We start from the raw sequence: 24834 nt of genomic DNA, 5'->3' as shown, positions 1-24834 counted from the left end.
ACGAAATGCCGCGGGTTAATCCGCTAACTGTTTCAGAGGGTCTGTGATGGGTTATTCTTGGCACAACTGCCACTTAGGGGTCATAGTTTTGGCTTAAATAAATTGTGTGGTGTTATATATGTGAGATGAGATTATAAACTTGGCTCTCTAAAACAATTTGCTTCCCTAAGGTTACAAAATCAGCATTGGCTTCAGAATTCCATTGGCAATAATTCTAAATTAAATTTCCATACAGTTGTTTAGCTTACTTCAAAACTTAGGATCTTAAAATATTTAAAAAATAAGAAAAAGGTATTTTAAAAATGTAAACTCCCTCTGAAACCCGGTAAAAACCTTATTTTCCAAGGCAAAATCAGATTTCGCTTCCAAACTGAACTAAAAGTGAAAGTAAAGAAGATCTAATGATAAGCCGAAATGTAATTAAAAGTTAGGCCTTCTCTGCAAGTTCGCCGGTGACATGTCTTTCACCTTTGACATTCCACCAGACTTAATTAAATGATCCATCACTTAAAGCTTTTAGCGATGGTATACCTGTTTCAATTGCACTCTCTGAGCAAATTATGGGCTAGATTGTGTCATTTTAATTGAGCCATTTGAGCGTGCGGCTAATTCGCCGCCGCCCCTTTCATTTCCCCCAAAGACCGGCGCACACGAATGCACACGGCTAATCATATATAATTCCTGTAAAATAATTCATGCCCACGAAAGCAAACAAATTAAAGGGGGGAAAGAAAGGAACAGAGTTAAAGAAGTAAACACACGCGGGCCAACTGGATTGACAGCTTCGCCAGACAAGCCGGAGTTGTTGGGTTTCGCCGACTTGGCCCAAAGCCACTGGTGGCTTGTGCCTCTTGGCTTTTCTTGGCCAACGGCAATCGACAACGAATTCCTCAACGGTGACGACTTGACATTCATTATCAGCCCCGTACACGGAAATTTTTTTTATTAATATAAAAAAAAATTAGCTTATGTTTTATGACATGTAGGTGTGCCTTGTATAATAGGTTTTATTTGATTAGATTCGAAACGAACGTAATAATTAAATATGATCTCAGCTGAAAGCATTTAACAGTTAAATCTATCTTTAATATATTGAAAAATATATAGATTTTTAGACTTGATTATCTAAATGGTCAGAATATTAAAATATGTATGATCTCAGCAATTTAAGATCTTGAATATTATTTCAAAATACTAAATAGAACAAGAAATGCTTTAATCTGATGAAGCTAAGTACTTCCATCTCACAATATGTTTATTTTTAATATTGGTGGCTAATAATGTGATTTCTACAAGATTTCCCAATAATCACGATATTTTTTTCCGTGTACCGATCTTGGTAAGGTTCAGTGGCTGTAACTGCTGTCTCTGCAGTTTGTTTACCTGCTTTCTGGTTTGTTTGCTCTACCCGATGACGCGATGACGCGAGAGTTCCCGGTAGATACAGACCTTCAAGACACCGCCGATCCACGATTCTGTCAACATTATTACAACTCGACATTCGTTTAAGTGGCTAATAAAAAGACAGACGGCACCCACACACAAATAGGCGCAGGGAAATGTCTGCGAGTGGGCGGTATTTGACTGATTTATGACCCACTTCCAATGCAGTTGACTGTGGGAGCTCAGACGACATTCAAATGCCTCGGAAAATGATGAAGGGGAAATCGTAAGACCTTGATCTTGAACTTGGGCGCGTCGGCAGTAATTTAGGCTTAGGCATTACGACATCAAAATGTGATTTTAATTGGATCGTATCAACAAGTTTCGGGGAAACGGAGTCATAAAAAAAGTTAAAAATAAAATAAAAAGACAGACGAATCAATCAGGCGGCAGCTTAGACCCAAATGGTATAAAAATTGGGTTTTTAAAATTTTTAAAAGCTGAATCTGTCTCTAGAACTAATCCGACCCTTTCTCGTAACCTTGTCCAGACATTCGAGGTTGGAGATAAGCTCATCGGCACTTCGGGTTTTAAGCCTCAGATTTAAAATACGCATAGGAATAGGTATCCTACTTAAAAATCACACGTGTGGCCCCCATCCCAAAGATGCTGATAAATGAGCAAGGGGCGTGCGATAACTTTTTAAGGGGGCTACATCTATTTGGGAACCGAATTTACATATAAGAGGTGCTATTTGGGTTCTATTTCGATGCTTTGCTGGGAATTAGCATAAATTATATACTTCCACGAAGTGTTTATGCCTATGCGATGATATATGATGTGTAATTTAGTCGCAATTAGAATCGCATCAAAAACAGCGCTGAAAATTTAAGAACTGCGAACCGGGGGAATTGGAAATAATTGAGATCTCTTCAGCAGATCATCATCACCCACTCGCAGAACTCGACAGCCATCAATCAAATCCGCAAGCCGAATACCAGTTAAAAGCAAAAGTTGAACGGCTCCATCAATGGCAAATAAGAAGAAAAACATCTTTGGACTTAACCTCTTCGCGACGGGTTCAATGCAAACGACTGCCAAATAAATTTTAGAAAAATCTTAACAGCGGCTTAGAGATCGGCATGCGGCTTGGGATGTGGACAAATTGGTAACATTAATCTTGACCATGTCATATCTGTGTTGCGGGAGTTCCTGGCCAGCCGGCAGATGTCGTAATCAATTACGGCGGAATCAACCCGTTCTTGGCATAATTAAGTTGCCAAACGAATTTGCATAGATTTCGTTCGCTCGGCCAAGTAAACAAACACTGAAAATCGATGGCAAATTGCTGGCCAAAATACCAGTTTGCGGCTTAATTAAAGGTAAATGTTTTTGTGCGGTTAATTTGTAGCCATAGGAAGTTAAACATTTATAAATACAACAAATGGGATTTCTTTTCGTTCGATTTCGAATCGCTCTGCCTTAATTAATTTATGCGCATTTCATTGATTTAAACGCAATCACAGTGTGCGCGTCACACGAAATAGTTCGGAATCAGTTGAAAACCGGGTGTAAATGGTGGCAATAAATTGCAGTGCAGAGCTTTTCATTCCCGTGCCACCGGGGATAAATGTGGAAAATCGTGGACGAGCAATATAATTTATACGCATCTCTGCCAGATTCCAACCAATCACTTGCTGCACTCCACCGTCTCCCTCGATTGCAGCGAAAAGTAGCCGAGAAACGTTTTCACAGCTGCCATTTCAACCATTTCTACCACTTGGGCCCCCTTGAAAATTTCTACCTGTGAGCAATTGGCAGCATTTTCATGGTTCACCTGTGCGGAATCTGTCGGTGAGGAGCCAACACGTAGTGGCTGTGGCTGGAGCTGCTATCTCCGCATCTGTCATGCCTTTTGACTGAACTTCTCCTTCTTTATTCCGGCCCCAGCCGAGGGTCTTTGCCATCGTCAGCCGGCAACTTTGTCCTCTTGGAATTTCCGAGCTGTCCACTGATACACATCTCAACACCAAGCTAAGCGTGCACGTTTAAAAATGTATATATCACTGAACTAAGAACTTATAGAAATTTATAGAAAACCAATAGTAACAATATAGATTTTAAAGTATTTGATTTGGAAAATATGTTGATACAATATTAGCTAGAATTTACTTTAATATTACGGATAAAAAACAGTTTGATTTCTTTGGATCTGTTTGTAATCAAAAATCCTTTCTTTGCATAAATCAACACTACAAAAAGAATATTTTGTAAAAATTTCAAAGCTGTAGCATCGCTGGTTTGAACTCTGTATCTACTCTTTGAATAATTACAAGAGTTTTATATACAAGGGTGGTCAAAAGTATTTTCACAAAAAAAAAGTGAAATATATTCATAATTTGAACTTACATCTTGTTAACTTTGGCATCAATGGAAAGGTAATTTAAATGCCGTTTGAATGATACAATACATTTCTTAACACATTCAGTACTTATTGAAAAGGACGAATTTGTGTGAAAATGTCCTTTTTGAACTTTTTTCCTCGACTTGAAAACTTAAATTTTTTGATGCAAAAAGTTTCTTCAAACAAAAGTAATAGTAACTGCAAAAAGAATTTTTCAAAAATCATTTTGCTTATATTTTTTATGATTTTTTGAAAATGCTTAGAAACATGCATTTTAGCCATATTATTCTCTTTTTCATACAAATTTTTTCCGACAGTGTCACCTATAAAAAATCATAAAAAATATAAGCAAAATGATTTTTGAAAAATTCTTTTTGCAGTTACTATTATTTTTGTTTGAAGAAACTTTTTGCATCAAAAAATTTAAGTTTTCAAGTCGAGGAAAAAAGTTCAAAAAGGACAATTTCACACAAATTCGTCCTTTTCAATAAGTACTGAATGTGTTAAGAAATGTATTGTATCATTCAAACGGCATTTAAATTACCTTTCCATTGATGCCAAAGTTACCAAGATGTAAGTTCAAATTATGAATATATTTAACTTTTTTTTTGTGAAAATACTTTTGACCACCCTTGTATATATAGAAGATGATATGTCTCTACATACCTTTTTTGGAAATATATTCAGTTTTAAGTGGATAGATGTATCATAGTTTTTCTAGCTTAGTATTTAAATAATAAAAATAAAGTCAACGTTAATTTTTAGCCTCTTTATTTTTAATAAAACTTAAATTTTAAAGCAATTGCCTTAGTTTTTCCTGTGTACAGTATAGCTCACTCTACCCTTCACTGGCAAGCTGGAAAAGTGAAAGTCATTTAGTTGCTGACAAGTCATTGAGTCTGTTGTGTGTTTGCTGCTTTGACAGGACGATGGCACTGCAGAGCAACTCGGCACCACAGGTCCCATGCGGCGTATGCGCGATATCAAGTATACGCAGTGCCAGGCCATGAGGCTGCACTTTTCAATTGAATTTGAGTGCATTTAAAGTTTCGTCTCTGTTTTTCTACTGCTGCGGTCCAAGTTGAAATTAATTTATAGTTTTGCCGCCGAAAAAAAAAGGAAAACTTTTTTAATGAGTTTAGATGAATTTTAAATGGATTCCTTCCGGTTGGATTTCTGCCACTCAATGGAGCAACAGGAGAACACTTTTGCCAATTGTGTTGGGGCTTGGAGGGTTAAAGTTATAAATTAAAGCCAAAAATCTCCTTTTTGGTCCGCATAAAGTCATAAATTTAATCTCCGGATCTTCAGATTCAGTCGAGAGCCGAAGGCAATTCATCAGAACTCATCACAAATCAACTTGGCTGCAATTCAAAACCCAGAGAGCAACCTATCAATCATTTTTACCTGCTTGGCGTGCGCACCTTTTGGGTCCTACCCCAAAAGATATGACATAACTCAGCCGAAAGCTCTTGGGTCCCCCAATAAATATCAGCCACCGCAATCGCCTTTGACTCGCCGCACGTACCCGCAATTCCGATATTTCCCAACGAATCTGCGTTCAAATATACGTACATATGCGATAGGTGCATTTCGAATTGGAAGACGACGTCATCGAATAAAATAAACTTCGAGGCGCCAGAGGCTACGTCAGCATCCAAAGCACGTAATCGCACTCGGCAATTGGAACTCAGTCAGTAGACTGAAGTGATGTCATGCCCCTCGAATTTATTCCACTTCAGCCGACGGCGGGGTGTCCCAGCCTATCTGACACTATCAGTTCGTACACGTGGAGAAAATACGATGACTTCTATTTGTGGCAAAATGATCACTCCATCAGAAATTGAATCGTGAATGGTTTTGTGATAACCCAAGTTCACAAAACGTAATAAAGCTATTTTTAAAATGTTTAGTCAATGTGTCCAACTGTATTCCTTTTTAAGAAAATAACGAGAGGATGATTAAAATAAAAAAAAATAAAGATTTTAGTTCCTAATTAAATAATATTATATTTTTTATCAAATAGATTTTAACTACTCTCTTTTCTATGTTGCTTGTAAAAATGATTATAAGGTGCTTAATGCTAACAAAACTAGCCATAATTAAAATGTTATTTTTTCCAGTGGACAAATGTATGTGATCAAGCGATGATGTAAATTCTGCCAAGTCGATTTTCACTTTAAGATAGTTTTTTTCCATAATATGCTTATTGTTTCGTGTGCCTATTTCATTGACATAAAAATGTCACTTGTGCTTTTTTTTGTTGTGGCGTACAAATATTTTCTATTAATATTTTTCAAGTTCAGGCCATTCCCTAAAAGCGAGCAAACACAAAAAATGCGAGTGAGCAAATATTTGTGGAAATTAAGGCTGGCAAAGCAAACAAATTTTGCGGAACTTTGCTTTCAGAGTTCTGTTTTCGGTTTCTGGTTTGGGGTAAATTGTTTTGGCGATGTTATCCGAGAGTCCGGCCAGCAAGTTGACCATTTAGCTGCCCATTGTTGGCTGTGCCTCTTGTTTCCTTGTGCTCGACCCCGACCCCCAAGACCGCCTCATTTGCCTGGTGTAGCAGAAGCTGCAGAGTTTATGCTTGTTTGCCGCTTTTAGGTGGGGGAGCCCACAAATTTGTCGGCGCGTGTCGTGACACACACTTGACACTGCCTCCCACGTATAGCCCTCTGGTTCTCGTCCTCCATCCTGGGTAATTGCCCTCAATGCAGGCACACTCAGAGAAAATACCGAAATTTATTGAAGATCTTTTGAAATGTTATAAAAATGTTTTCCTATACCAATGGAAATATGTTGAACATCTATTAGAATTAAAAAAAAATTTTCTCCTCATTCAAATTAAATTTTCATTATGTTATAAACTATATGTAAGCAGCTCAAAGATTATTTTGAACATATCTAACATCTTTTTGTTTACTAATAATGTTGTTTACTATAAGTAAAGTGTTTTTCTGGCAATAAGTTGCAATAACATGTCATGCAAATACATTATACATATGACACTTGATTTAATTTTGATAACTTCGATAAATGATTTTGAGGTATAAACCCCTTTTTTTCTCTAAGTTGCCATTACATTCTAAAATAAAATCAATCAGTAAATCGAAACTTAATTATGTGTCATAAGGCAAAAAGCAATTTATAATAATTTTTATAAAGTTGTCATTGGCAAACAGTATTTTATATGATTAAATAAATAAAAATAATATTATTAACCATATTATACCGAGAAAACAATTTAGATATATTTACAACCCTTAAATTAAGTCATATATTTGCAAATATGAGCTTATCTTTATTTTTGGGATGCTTTAAAAACCAATGCAAACGCTTAAAAAATTTATTTAAATTTGTAATCGATTTTTTAACTATTTAATTTCTCTGTGAGCAGGATCTGTCTTTCGTTATCGACGCACGCAATTTTAAGCCAAGTTAGTTTCCAGTTGCCTCCCACTAACCAAAAAATTCAGCAGGACCCAGGACATGGGTCCTGGAGCTGGTTTTGGTTATGTTTCTGGTTCTGGTCCCCTTGTTCTTTCTGTTCTTGGCGTTCGTGTCAACGATAAATCAAAAGTTTTATCTTGTTTGTTAGCCAACCCCAAGTTCCCAGCCCCCAGCCCACCCACATACACATGAGTTGCTTTCAAATCATTTTCAGGCTGGAAATTTGTTGCTTCGTCTCTGGTTTTTGTGCGTGTGCTGCAGAAATTCTTTGGCTTCTTGCAGACGGGCGCAGGAATTGCATTGTGCCGGGGTTAATCGCATTATGGAATGTTAGTTTATGGCCGGGCTAATGCTGGACTCATCACGTATACGCAGTGTTGACAATGGCAGGCCAAGTGGAAATTTTGCCGCCTGTTTACTGAAATGTTGAAATTCCGCTGGCACAAACAGAACGAATGGGGGAGGTTTATTCTTTTTGCACCAGTCAGGAGCCAGGACATGCATGCAAAATGATTTCCGTTTGAATGTAATTTATAGGCAACCGGTCTGCTGCACTCGTTTTTCCCCATTTAACCCGCCTCCGTAACTGCTCATATAACACCTCCCAAAACCCCCCACTTTTAACCATCATCTGGGTATCCTGACATCTCTCTACCAGCTGCTGCATCATCATATCCCCAACCATTTTGCGGATGCCTTTTGTTGACTTTACGGCTATGCAAAGTCTGGCATATTTATAGATTGAGTGGCACAGGCCAGTGGGCGTGTGGGGGCGTGGCATTAGCTTTTTCCACTAATGGCCCGCCAGATGATGCTCCTCCGTTCGACACTCTTGTCAGCCGCTTTTGGCGTTTTTTAATCTATATTTAAATTTTTCCCAGCACGAAATGTCAAGGCGAGCCATTTAGAATCGCCACAAAAATCACAAATCAAACTCGATATCTAAAAATCAAATTACGTTCTCATAGGCAGCGCAACGTATATGGTCAAAAGTGAAAAAAAAAGCAGAAAACTTTGACATAGCAAATGGCATGCAAATTGATTCTGGTCATATATACACAAAAAGAAAAAAGGAATGAGTTAAAATCATCGCTGACTAAGCCAAATGCAGCTACAGGGGGAAAACTGAATCATCTGCAATTTGAGTCACTCAGGTTTCTCTACCAACCAACCTACTTCATGGAAATATGTATGTCTGTGACTTTGAAACAAATTGTATAAATATTGGCCAAGTATCAATATTGATCGGTGGGTATTAAGTAAATTGTCGCCGTAAGGCCACAGAAATACCATTGGAAATTATTACGTATGCGCCACGTGTGACGACATAAACTTTTCCGTTTGTATACGTACTCTTATTAATTTATATGCCACTCCAATGCCTTATCGCTAACTTATTGTAGTAAATGCCGCTGCAATTCCCTTTTTCCATAAAAAATGCACATGGCGATAATGTTCAAAGGAATCAGCATAAATAAATGGTGGAAAAGCGGGAATCGAATTGCCATAGAGCGGGTCTCCAAACGCGGCCCATGTGGGGAAATAAATACAAATGGGTAAGTGTAAATGCAAACCGAGTGCGAATAGCAACAAAAACCGAATCCAAAAGATGAAAACCAAAGTCGCCGCTTGGCATTGCGCAAAATGTGCGGTAAATATTGACAAGAGGGCCAAGAGGTGTAACCACATTCGAGTGGGCGGTTTTTTGGTGGCTCAAATTGCATTAGCCAAATGAAGTGCAGCAATGGCATCCGTATCGAACAGGCATTTGAATTATATGCTTGCATTCTCCCGGGTGAAATTTATAATACAATTTCATTACACATTTGTAAGTGGAAATTTATTGAGCCCGCAAAAGGCATGTGTGTTGGTGGAAATTGATAACTTCATTGGTATTACTGAGGAATGTATGAAATATAACTTTGTGCTAGGGGTTAATTGGCATAAAATTATATATCTTACGTAATATTTCCCAGTAATAATATATTATTAACATGTTAAAATTATTAAAGATAACCTAAAAAGATTTAATTGCTACAAAGTTATATTTCTTACATATTCTACATACTATTTTTCTTAATAATGGAAATATTTTCAAAGATATCCAATTTCTTTGAGATGTTATTTATATTAAATGTTCAGAAAATCCCTATTAAATATAATTTTTAAGATAATTGTACGCTTTGCACACACTTCAACATAAAATACTTTGCAATATAATTACCTATTGGGTAGGCTTCTTCGAGAGTCCTTCAGATCAGAATTGGCGAATCTGCAATACAAAAATACATCCATAATGAATAAAAACTACAAAACCAAAGAAAAATATGCAGATTAAATTCTAGACAGTTCCTTTGCCATAAATATAGCCTCAATCGAGGCACAAAAAGCATTTTGACATATCGAGGGGCGAATAAAAATGCAAACTTCTCGATTCCAGCCACTCGGCGTCAGCGAAATGCGGTCGAAAAATAATAATAATTGCAGCGGGATTCGCAGCGAATCACAGCCACTTGAAAATGTCAGGATTTCCCCACATTTCCCCCAACCCCTACCAAGTATTTTACCCATCCCTTTGATCTGGCGTTTCTTTCATAATTTAAGCAACTGCATTCGGTTGTTTTGTTTGTTTATCTTTGTTGGCTTCGACGTCTGTCAGCTGGAAATGTTTATTTTGTCCATATATTTGTAGGATACAGCTGCAAGTTGGAAGAAACTTCCCCACACCAGATCCCCACAACCCCATTCCCGCCGAAATTCCTCAGTTTTACCCAAATTTTTGATGATGCCTGAGCTCTTTTCTAATGTTGTTTCTGCTTATGCACGTTGAACTGCGTAATTATGCTTAGAAGGTTTTTAGTTTTTAGCACAAACTTTGCATTTCTGTGTTTCTGGAACGCTTGGGCACAAAAGGAGTTCGTTGGGAACCTGATATTGCATAAATTTGCTGCCAGCTTTGAAAAGTTGAGTTGAATTTAAATCGAATCGAAATCGGGGCAGACTCCGATGCCTCCGCTTTCAGGAAAAGAGAATTGAATTATTAAATGTGCCACGAGCTTCGCAGTCCGCTTTTAATACCCAATTTCGCACATGAAGCCTCACTTGAATTGATAATTTATTAAATTCCGTTCGACAAAAATTCTCCCGCTGTTTCGGCAATAAATTTCAATTTGGACAAACCTCGAAACTGTGTCAATTGGAAATAATAAGGTCATTTCGATTGCTAACTTCGTATTCCCTTTCAGATATTGTGGTATCGTCACCTGGCCTATGATTAGATAGGCGTTTCCAAACATGCCGTTGAATTTGAAAAGCCAAATGCAAATAGAAAGTAAGTCTCGGTGCAGAATTACTTTGTCAACTTCATAAAAGGCTAAATTGCAACATTGTCTGTTTGACAATCTCAATCTTTTCTATTCGATTTGCATAAGCCGAGTACAAAGAAGCTGGGTGAAAAATGCAAACAACTGCCATTGGGGGAAAAGTTTTCAGGGCAGACAAATGTCGAAGTGCAAAGAAGTCAACAACAGAACTTGCAAAGTGCAAGTGCCCTAATAATATCTGAAAAACAAACAAAAAACAAGGAAGAGTTCTTTTGGAAGTGGTTTCAGATATATTTGTATATGAATAAACAGCTATAGTCATGAAAAATGTCTGTCTATAAAGATTTAAAATGAGATTTATTTGATAATCCATTAAAGAAATAGTAGCTAGAGGAATTTACTGTATCACACAGAAATACAATTAAGCCGGTCTGAAAAAAACTAATTATTTCCCCGTACGCTTTTTATGTGCTTCCCGTAATCAGTACTTGAAAAATTCCTGAAATTCAGCCATGTGTAAAAACTTTTATGGTTTTCACAAAACGAAATACAAATCTGTGAAAGGCTTGTGCAAATAAGTGTATAACCTATTTTAACCATTTTGTCTTGAGCTGATAAGATAAGGAGGCGACATATCAAAATTTGCTCACCGATTCCGTCATTATTTGCACATGTCCCATTTGTAAGTACTCAAAGATTGGAGGCATATGATTTCCCAATTCGCGTACCTCCACCAAATATAATAAATTTACTTTGCTAGAGGCACCTGATGTTTGCTGGTCAAGTAAACTCGTTTCCCCCGCCACACATTAACTTACAATAATTGTTATTGTTATTGCTCGAGCTGTTGTCATTTTACAATTTAACACAATCTGACGGGTTGACGAACGCGCTTTGTGTCTTTCGGTAAATTGGCTTCCGTGGGTTGACGGGCCATTGATCAAACGTGGCCCAGACCGTTGGCCATCTGGCTTTAATTACGCAATTTTGCATTGATTGTGTCATTAGCGATTTGTTTAACCGGCCAAAAGTCGTGCAATCGCTTGATTTTGATTGTCCCGACATCAGGAGATTGTAATGAGGCCTTAACTAAGTGATCGTTACAAGAAGTGATCGCCAATCAGCGATAATTCTATTTTTGTTTTTGGCAATTTACAATAATTTTTAAAATTATAAATATATTTTTAGTCATTCAAATCATTTAACCTTCTCACACTTTTTCTTATTATTATATTTTGCTCTAAATAAAACAACAGGTTTCAATGAGAATATACAGGTTTTACTTCTAAAAAATGTTAATTTAGTATGTTTATATTCATTATAAAAAGTCTCAATAAAAATAACCATTGAATTTAATGGATTTCAAAGCTGTAAAGAAACATTTTTATGGATATACTATAGATAGAGAGGGGCAAATTTAATGATCTATTTTCAGCAAAGGTCACTAGTTCAACTGGCTCCGTTGGCCAATCCCTATCTTCAACCTGTCGGCGTGTTCCGGCAGTGGTCTGTCATAAAGATTATGCCGCCCTCGGTCGGGTGATTGCTTCCAGGGACCGAAAACAGAACAGAACCCCGAAGATCGTGCCACAGACTCTGGCCAAAATGCATTCGACCTGCGTGGGCTTAACGGTCCAGCTAAAAAAGATAGCTGCGATGAGGATGCGGAGAAAGTCGGGGGAACCGGGTCCCGATATCTCAATGGATTTATCTGCGCCTCTAGGAAACTGGAACAATTTGTGGTGCTTTGTGCTCCAAACAAGCCGACGGGGCAATTTGCACCGGGAACGGGCTTTCGGCCAAGACTTCCCCAGTAATCGTAATCGGCTGCTCAATCAATTGGCTGCCAGTTTGTCCAACTGTCGTCCGTCTTTCTGTTTGCCGATTTGAGCTGCAAGCTTATCGAATTAATCGTTCGAATTAGCCCGGGACAGCTCAATTTGCACTGCACTTCCCCCTATACATATGAGCACTGAACACACATAGATACTCGTTTGTTCGGCTCTTTGCTGGTGGCTAAATTGCAGCAATTATTTTGTTTGTCGTCTGGGCAAACAACTTGCGAATCGCTCATCGGGATGTCGGGATGTGCTCTCCATTCTGGTTAATTATGAATGAATTTATGCGACAATGGGCGCAACCGCAAATGCGAGTGCATAAATTTGCATGTCAAGAGAGCGAATTCCATTTCATCACTGAGTGCACTGGGAGAAATTAGCAGAACGGATATATACAAGGGTATTGTCAGGGAAAACTTACAAACATCAGAAAATATTTGCAATTGAACCAATTTTAAATTATATTCATAACTATTTAAGGTGTTATTCTGTTAAACTGTATTTGAAACAATATAATAATCAAATTTAAAAGCTTCACTTTTAAAAGGTTAGAAAATAAAATTAACTAAGTTAAAAATAGCACAAAGAAAAGTAAAACTAGTTCGCTAGCTATATTTATAAATCACAAATTTAATGGCCTATTAATATGCAAGAAACCAATAAAGACTGTTTATCAGGAGTTATATTCCGTGTCGAGTTAAAAGTAATTATATCAACAATGAATGCATTATAATAAATGTCTTATTAAGACTATAAACTTGTTCTCCATTTGAAAATTGAATAATATCAATAAAATTTGAATGTCCCATTTCACATTTCATTATTTTTTGCAGTTTGATAGTTATATAAGTGGCTAGCACTAAAAGTCTTTGATGAATTATTCAGCAGCTAAGATTTTTTTCATCTGTAAGCCTTAAACGGTAGCGCTTAGGGGCAAAAACATGAGATCTTAGATACGGGCGAGTTCTTTGTACAAATGTCAGCCATGGAACGCCCACAATGCACGACCGCCAACATAATCCCCATCATCTGCAGCATCATGATGGAGATCGTAAAAAATAAAGAGTGGCGGGAAGTATGGGGATTATGGGGACTATGGGGACTATGGGGGGAGGTACAATTTGTTCAATTGCAGCAGCCTCTTGGGCGTCACACAAGCGAATCTGTCTGCATCTAAAGTACTTTTTCCACTCTGACACAGTGACCTCGTCACTGGCCTGGGTTTTCCCATTTTCCCCCTTTTTTCCACTCGATTTTCCGTTCTCCATTCTCTTTTCGCGCCGTTTGTTTGGCTTATGACTGATTATGCCTCACGTTTTGGCTAATCTATGATGGAGTCTGGAGAATTTGTCATCGGACAAACAATGGCTCCCACTTTGGTTTTCTTGGAAACCATTCGGCTGCAAATATTTGCATATCTCATTAGTAGAGATGTTCAAGATACGCGTTTATGTTAAGCAGTTTGCAGTTGGTTGCGATCGCAAAAGGCGAAAATATTGTAATTAGTTTTCGGGGAGTGGTGGAGACAGTTCCCATTTGGTAGTTAGCTAGCTGCTGGTCTTTAGTGCTCAGCCTTTTGGAAAGATTGTGTAAATTTGTTAAGAGCGTGGGTAGCCACTGTTTTGAACCATTAAATGTTGTTTAAAAGCTTGTTGCTTCATGTACATTTTTAATAAATAAAAATACTGAATAAAAACAAACAATCAAAACACAGAATAAATTAAATGTAGTCTTTATTAAGCATCGTTATTTTACCAAATTAAAAAAGCGTTGGCAATCCTAAATGAAGGGCTGCAATCTTCATATATCGATAACAAGTGCTTGCAACACTATGCCTATAAAGCGTTTTACAGCACTTTATTTTCCTGTCAATTTATTTCATTTCGAGGATTGAGTTACTTTCACGCCTGTCAGATTAATTGTTCAGAGAATTGCACCAAAAATGAATACCTACGACGAAGCCTTGTCCAAAGTGCTAGACCATATGCTGGCGAAGAGAAACTGTGAGGTGGTGGACGAAGTACTGCGTCAGTCGATGCTGGCACTTTTGCGGGACAGTGAGTACACAATAAAAAGCGATTCCAGGCCAGGAAAAATGTTAATCATTGGTTCCCTTGAGGATTCCGTGAGATTGCCAATCGGACCACCAACTGCTCCAATCACGCTGGTCGCAGTAAGCCCAGCTACTTTGATGTGGAGGCAACCTTTGACCGGATGAACATCCAGGTGCGCGACCTTGTGGCCGTTTGCCGGGGTCACTCGGAGTCGAAGGACGTGGTCAAATGTCCAGAGCCGGAGACAGGCGACCAGGACGTCCACAGGGGGCCACAGCCAATGCTGTGCGCCACGAAGCCCCGGGAAATGGCCTGTACCTCGCACATTCCCGACTATTTGCCACCATTTCCCGGGCCGCACACCTACAGGAATACGGTAATGGAACAGGTTACCGATAGAAGCTATGTGGCAGTGAGGGAACGCCATGCCGAGAATCAGTTGAACACCCAAAAGGCACTGAACGCATTCTACTTGAGGTGCAGTCCCAAGCTGTCGCTGTTCGAAAGTAACCAAAACGATGAAGTCGGTAGTGTTTTAGCCGTGGTTCCGCCCAAGAAACCTGCCTTTTTGGATGCCTTGATGCCACGCAGCCAGGTCTTTGAGAAGGACATTTATGAGTACAAGGAGGAGATCACCCATGCAGGTAATTTCATAGTTAAAGGAACCCCAATATATATAAGTATGTATACTACATAAAATGGTCATGGGAAGTAAAGCAAAAATAAAGTTTGTTTTGAATTTAATAAAGAAGTCAGAACTTTGGAACTCTAAACTGGTCCTAACTAAAAAATCAAAGGATTTCTTAAAATTTAAAAAGTAAATTTTTTTTAACGTTATGTATAATTTTTTCAAACAACTGTAATGTTATTTAATGTAAAAAATAATTTTGCTTAAAAGATTCTAATTTTTATTATACTTATGGTAAACAAGTCCAGAGACTTTAAAATCTTGAATAGCCGAAACCACTTATTTTTATCACATCGAGGTAAAATAATTCCCATTTTCATCACAAAAGAATGCTTAAAATCCCTGACTAAATCCCAGTGCATTTTGTGAAATAACCTCGAGAATTAAAAATCCGAAGAAGCACTGAAGCGAAGACTTCAATGCTTTTGATAGTTTTTGCCAGCCCGAGATTATTTTATTATGTAACCATCATCATCATCATCATTATCATCTCCTCATCGTCATAAAAACTTTGACCCCACAGCCCTGCGCTGCCGCTTTTTGAAGGAGCCCAAGGAGCACTGGGAGCAGAATTCACTCCAGACCAGTGCAAATTGGCAAGCCGAAGACGTGGAAATGCAGGTATTGGAGTCGGATTCCGATGGGGATGATTTCGTGTCCGTGGACGAAGGTGAGGCGATGGAGGAGTCGGACTCGATGCAGGAGATTAACTGGTCGCAGCCGGACTGAATGCTGAAATACTGAACCGAACTGAAATACTGCAAAAACCGAATTAAACTGCAGCTCAGGAAAAAGAGCTGAAAAGCACACGAAATGTTTCCATTACCGACCGGGGTCCATCGCAAAGTGTGAGAAAAATTAATTTATTTCAATTACATTTCATTAAGGACTGCCACACGTTGCCCTGATGTTCGCAGGAGCAGAGGTCCTGGCATCCCCGGGATGCCCGGGACCAGCACAGATGCTCCTGCTGGTCTGCTTCTCCTGAGCGATTCGAAAGTATTAAATAACTTTGTAATTTAATTAACTTTGACGTCGGCATCGTCTGGGCTGCGCCGCTTAACTTTGATTAACGTTTTGCAATTTTTCAACAAGTTTCAACCGAACTTCAGCATCGAGCGGCGACACTCCTGAGTGGCAGACCGGATCCAAAGGATTGTGACTGTGATTTCTTCGCCGAGCTCGGATTACAGGGGATTTGGCAGGGTGGAGTGTCTGCTTTTGCCCCTCTCATCTTTTACTCCAGTATCCCCAGCTATTTGAAATTTTATCTGGCGAATGAAGGGGTTTTTAAGGTGGGAATATTGAATGCAATTAGAATAGCTTGGATGGGGCAGAATCTCCCCCTGGATGACAAGCTAATAATCCCAGGGAACGAGCATAATCACTTGGAAAACTAATTACACCGGAAGAGTCGTGGCAATAATCAATAGAGCCATTGCCATTTGTCTTCTCCCGGTTTTATATATCCTCTGGAATAGTACTCATTTATCTCGTAAGTTTAATATGCCAATTCACTTTAACTACTGGTCTTTAAACCCATTTTATTGCCTTGCAAATAACCATCATTGAAAGCTATTATTTTTTCGCTTTTTTCATTTTTATTATTTTAATGACCAGTGAAACGATGCGTTGTTTCAATTATTTTTCTTTCAATTACTTTATTATGATTTTAATTGTTATCTGAAAGAAATTGTTGCACTTAAAAAAACAACAAAATTTTATTCCGTTCGTTTTTAACATTTTGATGTACAAGTCTAACTAGTTTAGTTGGTTTTATTTTTTCTTTTTATTTTTACTCATTCATATTATTAGAAGCTTTATTTTCCCATGTGATGAAATGTTTTTGCACAATCAAAAATTCTTCAAAATTATTTGCGACAGCTGTGAGGCCTGCATAATTCAGAGCTCTCAAGAATTTGCCTGTTGAATTTGGTTTGCAAAATGGATTCAATAAATAAGTCTAATGACCTGGAAACATGACGCATTTGCTCCACATTCCTGAGATTCCGGCCCTTTTCTGCCCATCACTTGGCTCATCATTTAGTCATCAGCTTTGAATTGGTTTCAACATTTTCCGCCGATGATGATTTTATTTGGCACATGCAACATCAGAATTTTACGCACAATTTGACTTTGATATTGTGCCAGGGTCGGGGTGGGTCGGTTTTTTCAGAGGGGTCCAAAGGGGCCAAAGATCAGACAGCTGGCAAGCGCCGGCTGCTTGCAGGCCGCTTCACTTGCCAAATTTTCCGACTTTCCTTGGCTGCCGTTGTTACTGTGCCATTAAAATGCATAAACATAAAAATAAACATACACAACAACGGTACACAAATTTGTGAAAGACCTATAAAAATGAAATTACATTTAGGCCTGTACATATGTGGGGAAAACATGGCCAAAGCGAAAAAGAAGCCACGCGAAGAAAGGCCAATAAATGTTTAACAAAAATGTGCTGTTTTTATTGTTGCTGTGCCCAATTGCGTTTGTCATTTTAACCCAGTTAACCCATGTTAGCCAATATGCATCTATCTATGCATAAAAACCAACACTGAGCTTGTTGTTGTTTCCATTGGCCACAAAATTGCTTTGGCATCTTTGTTTATTTTGCGGTCGACAGATAAAATTCAATTCAACATGGAAACGAGGATGAAAATTATGGCTGCTTTGATTAGTATCTAGCTTTGTTATGTTTTCATTTTTTTGTTCTTTTTTTTAGGGATAAAAAATGTATTTTTATTATTACATTTATTAAGTGATAGAAAAACCATTGCCACACATGAAAAAATAAAAAGAAATACATTTAAAATATAGAAAACATTTTTATTGATAGAATAATAGGATTTGTGGAACAATAATATATTTTTGTATGTTTTTTATATCTTGAGAACATGTAAACCCTATCTAACCATGTTTTTCATGTTTATTTTCCTTTTTTTTATAATAACCTTGGCTTTTTTGCTGTGCATGCATGCGGATAAACCTTGTTGACCTCAGGGCATATAGTTTCTGATTTATTTATTCTAGTTGATAAAAATGCGGCCGGGTAAAAAAGCGGATATCCTAACGAACAGCGGGTGGAGAAGGTCGTATATGGTTAAAAAAAAGGCTGTCATAAAGTTCGCATTTTCATTTCCGTTCACGGACTTTTCTCGTGTGTGAGTGTAAGTTTCGTTACGAGCTGTGATTGTGTGTGTTTCGACCATGTTATCTTGTTTACTTGTGAAGCCCCTCGACGCACAGGAACCACCACAACAACAACAACAACGACATAACGGGCATAACAACAAAAGCCAATTTTTCATAAATCTTTTTTTCACAGCCCTACCACCCACCGTCGTTTTTTTTTTACATTTTTTACAGCTGCATTTAACCTTTTTCTCTTGACATTCACTTTAAATTTGATGCCCGTGTGTGCCATAAAAAAGTTCCTTGCCTCCTTATATTGCTCATACGCCCCGTTGTCTGAGCGGAGCCATACAAATTGCTACCTCGTTATAATTATGATGTTTTTGCGCCCAACAAGTGGGGGAGTTTCTTTCAGCTCTCTTAAGCAAATCAATTCAAGTTCACGCTTCTTATTTATTTACGTGTTTTTCCTGGCTTTTATTACAGTTTTTCTTTTCTTGGGCGGCGCGTGTGTGAAATGTACTTTCCATTGCCTTTTCACAGCCTCACTTTCTTTTGCCTTGCGGTTTCAGTCATTTCTTCGTTTTGGGCCCGGCTTTATTTGATTTTTATTATCAAGCAGCTGCCTCAAAGAAAAAGAAAAATACAAAGCCAGCTTCTTTTTTTGCACGTGTTTTATTTTTCGCCCTTGCTGGGCATCTTTTCTTTTGCGGCTCGTGTTATTTATGTTGTCTGCTTTTTGACACACATACTCGGGAATATGGAGTTGGAGAGGGGAAAAAAATAAGGAAAAAGTGCCAGTAAATCGCTCTTGGTCCGTGTTTAGCATGAGAATGCTTCACTGCCTCGTTTGGGAATTACAAATTTCCACGGCCCAAAGCAACTGCAGAACCTCATCCAATGTTAGGGACCTTCCCAAAAACTTCAACTTGGAATATATGATGGGTGGCAAAAAAAGACACTCATATTTCGTAGTGGGTAAGTCAAGAGATGTTGGTTCGATCTGAAAAAATTATATGGGTTTTGGGTCAGGAGAGGCTTTTACATATTTTATTTGTGTGACATAAGGGTTCCAGCTAAAATATTTCAGACTAGAGTTATGAAAAGATTTTTGTTTAACAAAGTATGGCTTTATTTAAACATAACACTTATATATTAAGAACTATATAGTTTGTCTCTTTGATTTTTGGGTTAGGAATTAAAATAACCTTACTATACAAAAAGGGTAAGTGTCTTGGTTTTTTGTAACAACAAAGACCCAACCAATTTGGCAAAAAGTTCTATAAATAATAAATTCCAAAACCTACATACTCCCTCAACTTTACCCATTTCCCTTATCATTTTGCCCAATTTTTCCCGTATGACTTTTCCCAGAAATAGTTTGGCCAAACAGCAGCACAGAAACAGAAAAACCGGGCGGACCGAGGCCACATCCCTTTTGGCCCATTTGTACGTGTTGTTAGCACGTTCTGTTGCTTTATGGCCGCTTTATTATGTAGCCGGAGGAGCAGGGAAACTCCCGTTTCCTCTTGGCCTTTTCCAGCTTTTCCAGGGTGTGTGTGCCGGCGCGTTTGTTACTCGATATTATGGCGGCTATATAAAGACAAGTGTATACGCGATTATATTTTTAGCATCGCTCTACGTGCGTAACGTGTTAAAAATAAAGCAAATTGCGTATACGCCGGGTCTGCTCTCTTCTATTGCGAAATGCCGACGCCACGCCCCAACGCCGCTTTTCGGCTTAATTAAATTGATTGAATTTGATTGCCGGCAGTGCCAACTTGCCAAAGAGGATGCAATTACAACTTCCCTGGGCTCACCTGTCGATTTTGCCTCTGACAACACCCAATTATGCAAATTTTTGCAGCCTCACTCACTGGATGCACCAAGCAAAAGGCAGCAATTTCCCCGAAAATGCATTTCGAATTGAATTAATAAACCTGGAAAAAGCAGCACTAAAAGATGGGGGAAAACTTCGTTGCTCCTCTCACTCTCTCACTCAATCATTTGGCAAATGAAAATGTTTTGCGAATACCTAATGTGTTTATAATGCCAGAAACGTGCCAGCGTGCAGAAATTTTAGCATGTCAAAGTTGTGGCGGCGAATGCAAGTCTACTACAGATACATCTTGGCTCGACTTCCGTCAGAAGGCCTGTCTCATTAGCTTGTCTTGCCAATTTATGCATTCTAAGCAGTTTCCCCATCTCGACAATGAAAGCCAACCTCTTTTGCCAGGCGAAAAAGGGGGGGGGAATTTCATCTCATAATCACAGCCAACTCGGCTGAAAAGCTCGCGGCAAGATGTCTGGTACAATGTGTCGGGAACTGCCGAACAATGCCACCATATCGTATATGTACATGTATAATGGATATGGTGCCCAAACAGCCATGAATGAGGCATGCAGCAAGGGCAGGCGGCGCATGCGCAGCTTTTCGCGCATCTCGAGTTTCCCGCTCGAAGGCTACTCGAGTGCTCCACTTGCAAGGTGGCAAGCTGAGTTTCCGCAATCTTTCAAATCGCTTTTTTATTGTGTCAGGAGTAGGAAGAGTTGGCCTTTGCCAGCCACAAATCATTGTCAAAGATCTGTGGCGGAAAATAGTATTAGCAAGTATCAGAGGTGCAGGGATAAAACATTTTTAAAGGGTTTTCGAAAGGCCTACGTAAATATTTTCTTAAAAGAGGCCTACACTTACAAACTATATTTTATGATATTATTTCCTTAAAACCTTAGAAGGCCCAATAATAAATGGGCTTCAAACATTTATTTCATCAGGAATTTCAAATGTTACTAATATTAAATAATAAAATGTTCTTTTATTATCCCCACGGGTAACATAATCAAACTTAATCAACAATACTTTAAGCCATAAAGGGAAAAACCAAATGTTTTAGAAATTCTGCGTAAGGGATCTTAAAAAAATGTTTGTACAGTTACTGAAAAAGTTTCCAGCAATATTATTTCCTTAACACTTTAAAAAACAGTTCAAGTAATGCCATTTAATACAAAAGTTATAAGCAAAACGTTTAAGCAATTTTAATTCTATTATAAAGCCATATTTTTTAAGTCCCCAGGGGTTTTATACTCAATTAAAATTTGCTTAATGTGACACAACGACTTGTGATAATGCTTCGCGCCATAAAAGAGAATTTCGAAGAGATTTCCTTGGGGATTTGTATGATTTGCGACCCCCCTCTGAGTTGGCCCCTGCGATCTGTGTCTCTAATGGGCTCGATGCTATCTAAAATGTTTATCGCAGACGATGCTCCGCTGGCTGCCTCTACCCGTCTCTCTCTGCCGCCATCTCCCCGTCTCTCTCTACCTCCATCTCCCCCTCCCTCTCTAATCAATTTCAAATGCTTTTCGGGGAGTTCGTGCCGGTCGCATTCAGTCCTCGTTATCAGGATTTGGCAATCTTTCTTTGAAATATTTTTCCATATGGCTGCCGCTTCATCTTGTCGAGATTAGGCCACCAACAACAACAGAAAAAATAATAATAATAGCAGCAACAATAACCAGAATTTAAAACAACAACAAAATCGCTGCCTGTCAGCGGCAGAAAAATGCTGCCAGCAGCATGTTGCATAAGTGCCACAGCAACATGTTGCTGGCAACATCTTCGTATTTATTGCTGCAGGTCATGAAGCAGGCCATAAATTTAAAATATTGGAAAATATCCGCAAACACACACACCCATCCATCGAGCGGACCATTTCCAAGTGGAAAATGGCTTTGGCTCTGGCACAAATTTTCATTTCTATAATGGGGAGAAATGGGAAAGCAGCTGGGGGACGCGAGACACGTCGTTGCAGTTCAATGACGAAGCGATCGACTGATTTCGAGTGCCCTGATGTTTATTTCTCATATGATATTTTACTTATCTTTATAAACTTGGTGTTAAAAATAAAAAAAATGATTTTTTTAAAGTTAGAATTTTATTTAAGTTTATTAGAGAATAGGAAAGAGATTAAGGTTTGTATATATTTTAATAACCCTGATCTGTAAAATATCAAAACTAAGTATAAGCCCCCAAAATAATTAAAACGTTGTTATATCTTAAAAATATATATATATACTTGAACAATAAAATAATAAAAAGAGAGTATTAATATTAAATCCACATTTATATACGAAATGGGATAAACCTATTAGTTTTATCTGTACCAGAAGTATCTTTTATTGAATCTTAATATATAAATGGGATACTCCCATTATTTTTATCTGTATCAGAAGTATCTTTTTTGCCTTCCAACTGTCGCTGCATCGGGACACTTTTTGTGTGGCACTCAGAACAATTCCCCAAGTCCCCCAGACAGTTGAATAGCTGCACAGCCACGCCCACACCCACCGCCGCCCATTTGTTGCGCCCCCGAAAAACCACCGCTGAACTGCTTGCCACACATGAGATGGCACGTTTACGAATTTGAATTCAATTTGCGGTGCACTCCAAGGGGACTTTTGCCGGGGGCCAGCGATGAACAGCTGAAGCGACCCACTCCAGCCCACTCCAACCCCACAGTCAACAACCCACCCACCCACCATCGGGCTGCCCCATGACCTTTGGCCATTTCTATTTTCGAGACGATTTCGTTGGCCTGAACTTGAAAATGTATTTCAGGCACTTTGCCCTCTCTTACCAGCCCCACATTACCGGGAATGGATTTTATTCTCGAATATTATTTATTTATACGCCCTGTGGCACATCTCTGGTGGATATGTCACGGCATCTGTCCCTGAATGACAAGTGTATATATTTATAGCCTGGCTAATTGCGCTTTTGACCTTTTGTTGCGGTCGGATTGTGGTGCATATTTCATGGATTTCCCATTTGCGCCGAGTGTATAAATGAATCATAAATGCATTTTTCATGCAGATTAATTGAATCATTTTCGAGCCGGCTTTTTTAATTCGGTTAATGCATTAAAATTGCATTGAGACTGTTGATTGGACAAAGTAAACGTCGAATGGCATCAATATTGCATATTAAACGTGGCCAAATCGAATTGTTCTACAATGTACAAAAAAATCCCACTCTCGGCGGGCCATAAAATCCATAAAAGTACTCTTAAACAAAATGGGAAATGTTCTTCTCCCTGTGTCTATGTCAGCCGGCAAAAAACATCAATCACGTTGGCCAATTCATAGGCATCAGCATTCAGAGCCCCCCCCGCACATGCAGTTGACATATTTTCCAACTTATTTGACAGCTGCTGGAATGCCTGTGACAATTTATCCGCTTTAATCTCAGGTGTCGCATAATTTTGAAATAAATATGAAAAGCAATGAAAAAAAGAGCAGTACACCAAAATAATGGCCATGATTTGCACAACAGAGAAATGCCATTCGAGCCTCTCATTTTGTTGTAGTTCATGTTTCGGCATTTTAGCAACCGCTCAATCATCAATCATTCAGTCCGTATAATGTATCAATGCTGGCCAATAAAATCAAAAATAAAATTCTGCGGAAAAAGTACAGCAGGAGAATAAAACAGAAGCACAATATTGTTCAACCCAAATTCAACAAACTGAAAACAGCCCACAAATAAATCAAAAAACTTGTGAAGTATAAAATGTATATCTATAAAAAAAAGAACGAGAAACTGTGTGACATAAACGAAGGCCTAATGATAGCCAGTTGGCATAAATTTTGAATAATCCCCGGCATTCTTGGAAACGCCATCCAAATAACCTCGAGTGGCCGAAGAAACAATTAATTGTCAATTAGGTTCGAGGGAAGCCTGTCGCAACAAGTGTTTGCTTTGCCCTTCTATCTCTTTTAAATATTTTCGAATGGAAAGCCGTCTGAGTCTCGAATTGCGTTGGGGATGACTAATTTCGGTCTAAAAATAAAGAGGAAAATTGCTGAGAAAATTGGCACGCTTCTCGTTTCGTACGAAGAGCCGAAAAACGAATACAAATGTTTACCCCAAAATTGAGGAAAACTACGGCGAAAAAAAAAAGTGTGAACCAATTAGCCCACTAAGTTATGGTGAAAAGCCTTAAGGCTTATCTGAAATGTATCTTTATATACACCCTGCGTAAATAGTTGGTAAGATGATTGCGGTTTGTAGTGCCAAATAAGAAGGAATGTACACTCTGTAAGTATTTAGTATTTAATTAGTGCTTTTTGCAAAGTCAGCAGAAAAATCATTAAACAGAAACTGAAAATAGAAAATGACAAAATAGGAAAATATATAACTTAAATATATTATATCCCTGGTTAAATTAAATGTTACTCATCTAAAATCTAGCAACAAATATTCATGGCATTAGTACAAATAATTTAAATAATATATTCCATATTATACCTCTGGTCAAATTAAGTGTTACTCATCTACGGCAACATATATCTAGATTTATTTGTCTTGTCTTTGTGTCAGCAGAAACATTAATGAATATCATTTTGTTTTCCATGTTTAAGTGTTTTTGGCCTTTAAGTTTCTTAATACCTGCCAAGAAATGTCAGCCAGACCATCTTCATCACTCGAATCATTTTTAATGCCCCCGCCACGAGCTTTAATCATAAATGCTAGAAATTATTCACGGCCAGCTGGGGCGAGTAT

The 24834-nt window shown here is 38.3% G+C and overlaps 2 protein-coding genes across 3 annotated transcripts in view; one reads left to right on the top strand and one right to left on the bottom strand.

Annotated features, from left to right (window-relative positions):
* The window catches only part of LOC119552488 (trichohyalin), a 47327-nt gene that overhangs the window by 5420 nt on the left and 17073 nt on the right, over window positions 1-24834 (bottom strand). For both annotated transcript variants that reach the window (XM_037862086.1, XM_037862087.1), the window contains exon 2: window positions 9465-9512. The gene's annotated coding sequence lies outside the window, so the exon portion shown is untranslated. The remainder of the gene's footprint in view (window positions 1-9464; window positions 9513-24834) is intronic.
* On the top strand, window positions 14300-15907 carry LOC119552490 (transcription initiation factor TFIID subunit 8). Its single transcript, XM_037862090.1, has 3 exons — window positions 14300-14458; window positions 14521-15099; window positions 15667-15907. Exons 1-3 carry the CDS (start codon window positions 14344-14346, stop codon window positions 15870-15872), a joined length of 900 nt encoding a protein of 299 aa, XP_037718018.1. The 5' UTR covers window positions 14300-14343; the 3' UTR covers window positions 15873-15907.

Source organism: Drosophila subpulchrella, chromosome 3L, assembly GCF_014743375.2.
Source record: "Drosophila subpulchrella strain 33 F10 #4 breed RU33 chromosome 3L, RU_Dsub_v1.1 Primary Assembly, whole genome shotgun sequence".
In the NCBI taxonomy this organism is placed as follows: Eukaryota; Metazoa; Arthropoda; class Insecta; order Diptera; family Drosophilidae; genus Drosophila; species Drosophila subpulchrella.
The sequence above is the reverse complement of the archived record's forward strand: the minus strand, read 5'-3'. Positions and strand labels throughout refer to the sequence as shown.